The 12,093-nt window shown below is 40.8% G+C and overlaps 1 protein-coding gene across 6 annotated transcripts in view; it reads left to right on the top strand.

Moving 5' to 3' along the window:
* MTUS1 (microtubule associated scaffold protein 1) overlaps positions 1-12,093 on the top strand; it is a 188,243-nt gene that overhangs the window by 101,165 nt on the left and 74,985 nt on the right. For all 6 annotated transcript variants that reach the window (XM_006080146.4, XM_006080147.4, XM_025279382.3 and 3 more), the window contains 2 exons: positions 4,300-4,434; positions 6,915-6,953. In XM_006080146.4, the coding sequence (XP_006080208.4) occupies positions 4,300-4,434; positions 6,915-6,953 (174 nt within the window). The remainder of the gene's footprint in view (positions 1-4,299; positions 4,435-6,914; positions 6,954-12,093) is intronic.

The raw sequence follows: 12,093 nt of genomic DNA, 5'->3' as shown, positions 1-12,093 counted from the left end.
CAGTGGCCCAGTCAGGAGCAGAACTCAGATAGTACAGGCTCCATTCCCTTCCTCGACACTAAGGTGCTTCCATCATTCTGTTGGAACTTGTGCCGCTGAAGGGTTTATCATTGGGACATAATAACTCTAGACGAGAGGAAATGCAGACATTCTCAGCATACCCAGCCAGCTGCCCAGCTGAAATAGAAGGCAGGAGAAATATTCTCAAGGCATCGTGCCTTGTAATAAAGGTCGTCCTTCCAGTTGGGGTTTACTGGAAAGCGACAGGCCAGCTTAGAGGAGAGCCTCAGAGAACTGAGGGATGTGTAAGTGTTGGTCACAGGTCAGCACATTAGTAACATGGGAGAAAATGAAGGGGGCATGTATAGTAGATGATCAGAGAGAGAGAGATGTGTGTGTCTGTGAGTGTGTGCATATGTGTATATGTGTGTGTGTGTTTATATATGTCATATAAAAATGGAAGTGTGTGTGTTTATGTGTGTGCATATGTGCATATATGTGTGTGTGTTTATATATGCCACATAAAAATGGAAGTGTGTGTTTATGTGAGTGTGTGCGTATGTGTGTATATATATGTGTGTGTGTGTGTGTTTGTACCCCAAGTCAAGCTCATTTTTATCCTTGTCGTATGGAATGTTGACCCTCACGTGTTAACACTGATGCGATCGCATGCTGGCAGGACTGAGCCTCCAGGGTGGCGGGGAGACAGCTGGCCCCCAGCGCCTCCTGTTCTGCACATGACTGAGTTGGGAATATTGTCCCTCGTGAGAAAAGACTTTTGCTTTCATGACAAATCCTCTTACCGAGTCCTTTGGAAACCGAAGGTCTTTATGTTCAAAACTTAGAAATAAAACATGTGGATTTACTATCATATGAATTTATAATATGTCTGTAAGTTAAATTCAATTTTTCAAAATTTGAATAGGCAACTTATTTGCTGCTGAATATAGTTTTCAAAATGTGTCAAGACAAGGCAGACTCGGATCCAGATTGTTGTAATACATGGTTGATACCAATAACGTCATTCACTTCCCTTCATAGATTTTGATTTAGTGTAGGTGGAAATGATGATTGAAACCCAATATCCATTTTATATGAAATTCTAAAAGACATGCTCTATGACACTTTGGTTCTATTTCTTTAAGACTATGAAGTCACTCCCCATCGGTTCTTTAAAAAATTATGTTGAATTTTATAGTAGTCAGATCTTTAGTGTTTAACATTTACGTTAGCTCCCTGTCAGCTTTGGAAAACTCTATGGCACCCCACTCCAGTACTCTTGCCTGGAAAATCCCATGGACGGAGGAGCCTGGTGGGCTGCAGTCCATGGTGTCGCTGAGGGTCGGACACGACTAAGCGACTTCACTTTAACTTTTCACTCTCATGCATTGGAGAAGGAAATGGCAACCCACTCCAGTGTTCTTGCCTGGAGAATCCCAGGGACAGGGGAGCTTGGTGGGCTGCCGTCTATGGGGTCGCACAGAGTTGGACACGACTGAAGTGACTTAGCAGCAGCAGCAGTCTCCACGTTCTAGGGAAGAAGGGAATTGGAAAGGATAGGAAATAGAAACTTGTCAGCGGGAGGGAAGACTATGTAGATTGGGCCTGATATTAAGCGTTACCTGGGCACAGGAAGAGCAAACAGATGGCTCCCTGTAGGGGGGACTTGACATTGATCAGGGCAAAGTGATGGCAAGTCTTCACCAGGTTCAAGTGTGACATCCTTCAGGACTCTTGTAGAGCTGGACAGTTTAGCCTAGGCAAAAATTTCTGTCTTCAAATTTATAAATATTAGTTAATAGGGTTGACATCTCATCCCTTTGCAGAAGTGTGAAGTGAAGAAAGGAATCAAGATTGGTGATAAAGACCTTTGTGATTGTAAGTGTTAATAATTAGAATGGAATTGGATGGTTAGAATTGGGTGTTGAAAATTATTTTGAAACAAATGATTAATAAGTCCATTCTGGGTTGGCAGAGGGGGAAATTAAGCCTGGAAACCAGGTTGTGAATGATCAGACCTCCAGCCCAGTAAGTATATGGTGACATAAACATGCCGGTGGTTTGTATGGAGATGGATAAAAAGGTTAACTTTTATGGGAATTGAAAAAACTATAAAACTTTCTGAGTATTTTTCTTTTGATTTCTTTTCCCCCTTCTGAGATGTGGAGAGAAAAGGGCCAAGTGCTGTGTTTACACTCGTGGGTGTTATGTATAACATGGTACCCTCTCAGCAAGGGCCAGGCCAGTGCGGTTAAAATTCCTTGCAGGAGCCGAGCTCCTGGACAGTGAACTTTTTCAAAGATTATTCATTTCTGGAGAACTAAGAGGAGAATTTCAGAATGATAAGGACATACTGATGCCCTCCCCCTCTTAATTAGGTCACTGCTGCTGCTCTTCTCTCTGTTTTTATTACCACTTACTAAAATTGGAAACGGCCTTTTTGATATATGTAATTTTATGTGTTATTTTTGGCTGCATTGGGTCTTCGTTACCGCAGGTGCTTTCTCTAGTTGGAGTGAGTGGGGTCTACTGTTTGGTTTTGGCCTCGGAGGCTTCTCAGTGCAGCGGCTTCTCTTGTTAGGAGCACAGGCTTCAGGCATGTGGGCTTCAGGAGTCGTGGCTCTCAGGCTGCGGAGCACAGGCTCAGGAAGGGTGATGCACAGACTTAGTTGCTCTGCAGAATGTGGGATCTTCCTGGATCAGGGGTCAAACCTGTGACTCCTGCCTTGGCAGGTGGACTTTTAGCACTGAGCCACCCAGGCAAGTCTCTGAAACAGCTTTTTGTGTTATCTTTACATGCCGATACTATTGTTTCCAAACCTTTCCTTTAAGGTTTTGGACACTTAGCGCGATTCTGAAATGTAGATAACACTCAGCCAGAAACAGTGCAGTAAGTGATGGGGGTGCTGTTTATGTTTCTAAAGTTTCCATAGTCCTCTCAACCGTACCAGAGCCGGGAACACTGTTTCATGGGACCTCATTAAGGGCCCAGTGCACCTTTCCCAAAAATGCAGTGTGAAAATGCATTCTTATTTTGAATTCAGAGCACAGGAAATAGACCCTGCTCCTTCATTTCGCTTGCCTCTTCCCCTGCTCCTTATAAATCTTAAGGATACAATAGAAGAATTGGGTTATTTTTTTTCAATCCAGTGGGAAGCTATAAATGTGAAGAGAAATTTCTCATTTAGGGAGAACCTACATAAACATACAGTCTACCCAGTTGTCTCATGTAACTGAAAGATACTTAGTTTTTCATTGCCCGGGGCTCCAGTCATTACTGTGCAAAAGAAGAAATACAAGTAAGCAAGGCATCTGTTGAAGGCTTTGTCTACAGGTTACTCTGTGGTTTCAGATTTTCATTCTGGTAGACAATCAACGAATTACAAATTATTGATTTTTTTAAAGGTGTGTTTTTGTTTCCAAATGTCACTGTCTTTTGATAATGCCAAAATTGCCTTTAGGGTCCCAGTGAAGACAGAGAAGCAAAATCAGAGACTAGCAAAATAGCAGACATCCTTACCAGGACCCATTGACATATCAGACCTAGAATAGAGTATTTGGTTGCCTTCACTCTGACCTCTTCCTGGGAAGTAGTGTAGGTCTGCTTCTGCGGGAGCCTCCTTTTGCTAGTTAACTGTCATGGACTCAGAATTACATCACAGTCTAAGCACAGGTGGCTAGTCTCAAATTTGCTCCAAAAGTCCTTTATTCAGTTCCTTTAGCGCCTGGAAACGTCCCCTCGCCCCCAACCCTGAGTTAATTCCTGTGTGAGTGAGAGAAGAAAGGTTTGCATGGAATACAGGAGATGCTTTTATTATTTAGGTGGAATTCCATTTTCTGTTTCAACCCTGAGGCTTAGGCATCTTTGTTCTAGGGCAGATGTTGGAGTTTTAGCTTCTTGCTGCAGCGGAGAAGGGTCAGAACCTGATCTCATCTTCACAGCTACAGATGAGCTTGTGGATAATACTCATCCCTCGCTACCATGGGGGATTGGTTCCAGAACCCCCAAGGATACCAAAACACTTCCCAGGTTTCATGTGGGATGACAGCTTCCCTGGACCTGAGGCATGAACTTGGGCTGTGCCAGGATGCATGATCACCCTGGTTACGTCTTACCCTGCATCCCCGCGAACAGGAACTACCTGTTGTCTGTCTTTGTATCCCCACCACCCAGTAACAACTGGCAGGTGGTGTAGGTGCTTAGTGAACACCTGCTAATTCAAGGGGGACAGACAGGTCACGGAAGAGTCATACTGTGGTTATCCGTCAACTGAAATGCACTTTTCTGTTCTATTCTAGCTGGTAATGCCGCTGTCATCAAATATGAGGAAAAACCTCCAAAACCAGCATTTCAAAACGGCTCCTCAGCATCCCTATATCTGAAGCCCTTGGTACCCAGAGGTCACACGCACTTTCTGAAAACTCCTCCAAAAGGTATGGGACCTCCTGGTGAAGAGAAGAGGAAGATGAGGCTTTTCAAATCCTTGGCTTGTAGGAGGTTAAAATGTTGACAGCTTCACGGTATATCAGACTTTTATTTACAAAAAGTCTGAGAAATAAAGCCATAACAGATTTTACACTGAGAAAAGCTCTTCTTGTTCTGAGAGTCTGCTGGTTCTGTAGCTAAAACTTGATATACAGAAATCAGCAGATAGAGCAAAGCTATAAAGTGATAAGAAATAAAACTTCCAGAGTTAAATTATGTGAAAGTGGCAATCTATAGTAATGGCATAGAAATGCATAGTTTACTTCATACTTTGGGTCCAACCATGTTATCCTCACCCCCGCCACCTCACCGCTTTATCTATCTCTTTTATGAATCACTCACTTTGTAATTGCTGCAGCTATGAAGGTTAATATTCAGGTTTACAACATAAGTGGTATATACTTCTGGGGTCCCCAGTCTCTGGAATCTAATGCCTGATGATCTGAGGTGGAGCTGATGTAATGATAATAGAGATAAAGAGACAATAAAAGTAATGCACTTGAATCATCCCCAAACCATCTCTCCACCCCCCAACAACCCACCACCCTGCCCCCAGGTCTATGGAAAAATTGTCTTCTATGAAACCAGTCGCTGGTGCCAGAAAGGTTGGGGGACCACTGCTTATATGGAATGTTCTCTTGCAGCTTTATCACAGTGGAGCTGAAGCACATTAGCAGTTGTTATTTGGTGAACTGAAAGATTGTTTAGCTGAAAGAATAATTGTGAATGAGAAGCTTGAGCTGTCGTATGTGAGGCATATTTATATTAGAGAGATTAAAAAACACAGAAAATTACACAGTTCTCCTTCATCCCATCGACCACGAAGAACCGCTCCATTTCCTCCTGTTCATTTCTTTTGCATGTGTAATCATTTTCCTTTTGTTTCAAGAAAACTCAGAGCATGGTATGTACACTCTCTTGTGCTGCGCTGTTTTTTATTAATTTAGTAGTATGTCATGAGAGCATCTTCATTTTAAATGACTATGAAAGTGTCTCCTGTTTTCTAATTCTGTGGTTCCTGAACACAATTTCTGATTTTCACTGTGGCACCTTTTACTGGGATGAACATCTTTGAAGGTGAACATTGTTCATTGCTTCAGATTCTAATTACATCCATGAGGTTTCCCTACAAGAGGGATCACTGAGTTAAACCGTATGAATCTTTGGGAACTTGTTATTATGTCATTAAATAACATTCCAGAAAGGTGTTAGTCTCTCAAAGCAGTGTGTCTGTTGCTCTGCATCCTTCTCAACATGTGTGTGTGTGTGTGTGTGTGTGTGAGAGAGAGAGAGAGAGAGAAAGAGAGAGAGAGAGAGAGAGAGAAAGAGAGAGAGAGAGAGAGAGATGTATGTATGTGAAGGTTCCTGTGGTAACTTGAGGCTGATTACCTATTAGTATTTACCAACATTTTTTCTTTTCTATTGAATTCAAGAGAGAATAGGTACAGATACTGGCAGAAAGATTCTTCCAAGTGCCAACAGGTTCTCATCTGTCCAAGGTCTTAAATTAACTTCTGAGGCATCAAAAGACCCCTTGTTGGGATGACATCAGTTTATGAAATCTGTGTTTTTTATTGATGGATGATAAAGCCCCGTGATCTGCACACACAGATCACGTACCTGGAAAGAAAATGTCTAACTTTGAGACTAAGGCCACTTGCAGAGTTAGAATAGCTTGATTCCTCGGATACCTTTACAGAACAGAGAACCTCAGTATTCTAAAATGCCCTTTTATTGAATTTATGAGCTTTTGTATCACAGAGGTTTTACTTGAGTGGAAATCAATGCTTTCCATTTACAATGGCCACATATTTTAAGAGATTATCGTCTCTGTAAAATTCCACGGATAGAATGTGGCAACTGTTCTTACTGATCTGCTGGTGCTTTGCCCTAGAAACGACTCTATAATGTCAGGAAAACGTGCTCATAATCTCCTCGTGACTGACTTTTGTAGCTCTGTGCCTGTCACCACTCCTGGTTATATTTGTTTTTCAGCTTTATGGGTGTATAATTGACAATGAAAATTATAATAAATTTTATTTAATGCATATATACATTGTGAAAGAATTCCCCTGCTAACAATTTTATATCATATCCATTTGAAGGAAGAGACTTTCTTTCATAAAATCTGGCCCTTTTCCTGCTCTGTAAGTGGTGGAATAGCATAAAGTATGTAAGACATGTGTAAATTCAGTACTGTTGAATTTGAATTTCAGCAGTTCTTGAATTGAGAAAAAACTGTGATTTGTCCTAACATATTTAATTGATGACAATGAATAATATCACCATTAAACCATTAAACTACCATTTTGATCTTATTTGGAATGTCTTTTTATACTTGAGAGGGGGAGCTTTATTTGTAAAATGGTTTATTGTGTAATATTTCCTGTAAAATGTGTATCTTACAAATATTTCTCTTATATTTTAGATCCTTCAAGAATAAGTCTATTTACAGCCTTGAATACAGGTAAGTGACCACTTTAAATATAGATAGAGGAAAAGAATCATTTTGTACAGTTACATTATCAAGTACTTAAGTGTATTCACAGTGATTTTTCACTAGTTGCTTATAAACACACTTTGTTTTGTGGCATAAACATAACTGCTTGTGACATTGGGTGGCATAGGGTTAAGACTTGGTGAACATGGTTGCTAAGCCTTCTGATGCAGAAGGATGTTTTATTAATCACAGATAATTTGCTTTTTTAAGTAATGCTTTTTTTTTCCAAATGTGGAGCATATTTATTATTCAACATGTGGAGATATGGAGAATATACTTTTTCTAAGAAATACGCGATTGTAAAATGGATAGTCTTTAATGGTTAAATAATCTTGTGATCAGGTTTAATAGTATCAAGCACTTAACATTTTTCTTTTCCTTTTCACACTTCTATGGAAAAAAATCAACACCTATCTCTAAGACTGTCTCTGAACCTTTGAACATCAACTGGGACTTAAAAAACTTGGTCTCTTGAAACCAGAGAAGATTTTATAAACTGTACGCATTACAGTTTCTATGTTTTATCTATAGCTGGTTAGGTCCCTGTCCACTACTTAAATTCTCCTCTTTAATATGTGGTTATAAGACAGTTTGATGGCTTCTGAGTCCATTGAGGATTACAACAGTAAATCAAACAGCAGAGGCAGAAGGGTATTACTATGACACATTGATTACAGATTATCATGCTTCATGATAGCGCTGGGGCTAAGGATATAAAGGTGAGCCACAAATGAGTAAGGGTTTTGTCTTCAGAAAGGTTCCAGGAAAGTTTAAGGATTGCACAAATAAATATACAATCACAACTGCAATAAATTTTAGGAAGGCGCATTGCTGGTTCCTAGTTAAAGGCTATGATGTAGTGAGGAAAGCCTGAATAGGAGGTATAAATTTGTGGACACCGCTCACCCCAACCCACTGTATATTAAGGAAAATGGGATGGATAACCTTACATATGGAATAACTTGATGCTTGAGGCATGCTTGGTTTCCTCAGCTTAGGCAGGCAGGCAAGTTACAAGCTTACCTGTTACAGGCTCTCACTTACTGTAGAGCTAGAGAGGACCCAGCCACGCAGAGCAGTTTAAATTCTAAAGGCTTCCAAGAGCCCAAGTTTGAACATACATGTTTACCAAACCAATTTTTAAAGCCCAAAGGAAACTCTTCTGCACACAATGAGATTTTTATTTTCTTTCATTTTAAATTTTCAGCACATCCTAGGATTTAGAAGATAAAATATTGCAGGTGGATTCTTTACCACCTGAGCCACCGGGGAAGCCCAACACGCTACAGAATGACTACATGTTAAATCAGATAACTTTTATCTGAAAGCGAGGTGATAATTCTGGGTTTAACTGGGAAACTTCCCAAGTGTCTTCCAAAGTGGCTGCTCTGTTCTATGTTTCCATGAGCTTTTCCACATCTTTGTCAACACTTGCTTTTGTTTGTTTTTAACTCATTTTTATCAGACTACAGTTGATTCACAATGCTGTGTTAGTTTCTGCTGTACAGCAAAGTGATTCAGTTATACATATATCTACTCTGTCTTAGGTTCTGTTGCCATATAGGTGATTAACGAGTATTGAGTAGGGTTCCCTGTGCTACACAGTAGGAATGAATTATCTCTTTTATATACAGTAGTGTGAACACATGTTTTTGTCCGCTTTTTTTTTTAATTTTTATTATAGCTCGTGGGTCTAGTATAGATCTAGTGTTAGTTGCTCAGTTGTCTCTGACCATTTGTGACCCCATCCTGTCCATGGGATTCTCCAGATAAGAATACTCAAGTGCATTGCCATTTCCTCCTCCAGGGGATCTTCCCAACCCAGGGATTGAACCCGGGTCTCCTGCGTTGCTGGCAGATTCTTTACCATCTGAGATACCAGGGAAGCCCTATTTTAGTGGGTATGAACTGGTATTTCATTGTGGTTTCAATTTGCATTTCCCTGATGGCTACTCAGATGTTGAGCATCTTTCAGAAGCTTATGAGCCATTCATATGTCTTCTTTGGGGAAACACTTATTCAAGTCCTTTGCCCATTTAAAAATTATTTGTATTATTATTATTGAGGTGTAGGAGTTCTTTGTGTATTCTGAATATTAGGCTCTTATCACATAGATGAAATCTTGTGAAATCATTTTCTCCCATTCTGTAGGTTGTGTTTTCATTTTCTTTCTTTCGTTCTTTCTTAATATTTATTTGGCTGTGCCAGGACTTGGTTATGATGTATGGGAACTAATTCTCTGTCTAGGAATTAAACCTGGACCCCCTGTGTTGGGAGTGTGGAGTCTTAACCACTGTACCACCAGGATGTCCCTGTCTTTTCATTTTCTTGATAACACCCTTTGAGGCACATTTTTAATTTTCATGAGATCCAGTTTATCTATGTTTCTTCTTATGTTGCTTATCCATTTGGTATTATGTCTAAGAAGCTATTGCTTGTACAAGGTCATGAAGACCTATACCCATGTGTTCTTCCGAGCATTTTACACTTTCAGCTCTTATACTTTGATGCATCTTTGAGTTAATTTCTGTATATGATATGAAGTAGGGGGATCCAACTTAATTCTTTTGTATGTAGATTTCTAGCTGTCCCAGCACCTTTTGTGGAAAACGCTGCTCTTTCCTCCACTGAACTATCTTGGCACCTTTGTTGAAAACGGTTCGCTGTGAACATGAGGATTCGTTTCTGGGCTCTCTAAGCTATCCCGTAGGCTTCCGTGGCGGCCCAGATGGTAAAGAATCTGCCTGCAATGCTGGAGACCCAGGTTCGATCCCTGGGTTGGGAAGATCCCTTGGAGGAGGGCATGGCAACCCACTCCAGTATTCTTGCCTGGAGAATCCCATGGACAGAGGAGCCTGACAGGCTATAGTCCATGGGGTTGCACATGGATCTACGTGCCGATCCTTGTCAGTACCACATTGTCTTGCTTACTGTGGTGTGAAGAGTTCTGAAATCAGAAAGTGCACATCCTTCAACTTGTGCTTTTTTCAAGATTATTTTGACTGTTCTGAGTCTCTTGAATTTCCATGTGAACATTGGTGTCAGCTTGTCTATTTCAGTAAAGAAGTTGGTTAGGATTTTGATAGATATTGCATTGAATCTGTAGATGCATTTCTGGAGCATTGGCCAGCTTGACAATATTCAGTATTTTGATTCATGAATATGGGGCGGCCCCCCCTTTTAGTTACGTCTGCTTTCGTTTCTTTCAACAACTTTTTGGTAGTTTTCAAAATACAAATTTTGCAGTTCTTTTGGGAAGTATTTGTTGTGTGACATCTCTGTGCTTTGGGAGCTGCTATTGATACTGGTCACAGTGAAGGAACTAGTTAAACAAGTCTAATATGCCTGCTCTGTGCAGCTTGGAAAGGCAGTCTTAATTTACGTCTCAAGTCAGTGATTACATCAAGTATTGTAGGGCTTCCCTGGTGGCTCAGTGGTACAGAATCAGGAGATTCTCAGTGGTCAGTGCAGGAGACACGGGTTCGATCCTTTGGTCGGAAAGATCCCACGTGCCACGGAGCAACTAAGCCTGTGTGCCACAACTACTGAGCCTGTGCTCTGGGAACTGCAGCTCCTGAGCTCGTGCAGCAGCAGCACTGAAGCCCGCGCTCTCTATTGCCTGTACCAAGAGAAGCCACCGCAGTGAGAAGCCCACACGCCACAAGCAGAGTAGCCCCGGCTCCCCACAACGAGAGAAAAGCCCTCACAGTAACGAAGACCCAGCACAGCCCAGAATAAATAAGAATATAAAGCATTGTAAAGGATATTTGTTTTCATAGGCATAGCAATAAAAAAAAAAAACCCTTCAATATATATCTCATTTCTACATGCAGAAAAACTATTAGCGTTAGGCATTTTCCCTTGTCACATTGTGGGAGAACTGGGATGTCTTGTTTCCACAGCCTATCACTGACACTTAAGGTAACAGTGACCCTTGATAGGGAAGGTTATCACAATGGCAGATTAACAACTGACTGAGAAAAGAAATGGACAGTATAAATCACACCATGGTTTTGTCTGGCAAAGCCTCTAAACCATGGATTAGAAATAGGGCATAGGACAGAGTTTGAGAACGCCTGCCTTCAGTTAACCCTGCTCTAATAATTGCAGTGGGAAAAGCTGTATTTTAAGGGGTCAGCACTGTGATTTAATCTAGATTTTGAGTATGAACACGTATTTTCCAAAAATCATAAACTTGACTTTTCCAGGCTTCTCTGTTGGTGGTTAGTGATTATCATTATTTAAAACTGACCGAGTATTATGGTGAGCCTGCTCAGGAAAAGGCACAGTGTGTTGGCTTTGGGAAGAGCAGCTTAGAAACTGAGAAAGTGAAGTGTTATTGCCCAGTCACATCCGACTCTTTGCAACCCCATGGACTGTAGCCCGCCAGGCCCCTCTGTCCGTGGAATTCTCCAGGCAGGAATACTGGAGTGGGTAGCCTTTCCCTTCTCCAGAGGATCTTCCCGACTCAGGAATTGAACCCAGGTCTCCCGCATTGCAGGCAGATTCTTTACCATCTAAACCACCAGGGAAGTCCAGATGCTCAGAAGTAGTGTCCTAACAGCAGTGACTTTTTTGATGGATCATGTAACCTCTTAATACTAGTTTTCTTTTCTGTGTAATTGAAATGATTGATCCCTAAGGCTTCTCCCTGCTCTCTAAGCCTGTGATGGCAAAGCACATCGTCTTTCTGTTCTGCTTACAATGTCATCTTTTACATTGTACAGAAGACATTGCCTCCGCATACAGACATGCTCCTCTGAACATTAAATCTTATGGCTCTCAGATAGTTTTCTTTTTTTAAAGCAACAAACTGTGGTAGAGATGAAAACTGAGCAACTTCATATCTTTTCATTTGTGTACAGTAATCACTTGCCTTGAATTATAGCAGTTTGTGAAGTTCTAAAATGTTTAGCCTGTAAAGGTTTAGAAATCACCTTTAGTATTTTTAAATTTGTGATTTGAAATAAAATGTAGATGACGTTACTGTCATCTAACACAAGCAATCACTTATAATGACTATTACATTTAACATATGCAGCAGCATTTAACTACTCCTCTTGTATACTTGCGGTACTTCTATATCACATTCACAAATGATCCTGTG

The sequence above is a fragment of the Bubalus bubalis genome, chromosome 1, assembly GCF_019923935.1.
Source record: "Bubalus bubalis isolate 160015118507 breed Murrah chromosome 1, NDDB_SH_1, whole genome shotgun sequence".
Taxonomy (NCBI): Eukaryota; Metazoa; Chordata; class Mammalia; order Artiodactyla; family Bovidae; genus Bubalus; species Bubalus bubalis.
Note: the sequence above shows the minus strand (reverse complement) of the source record. Positions and strands in the feature narration are given on the sequence as shown.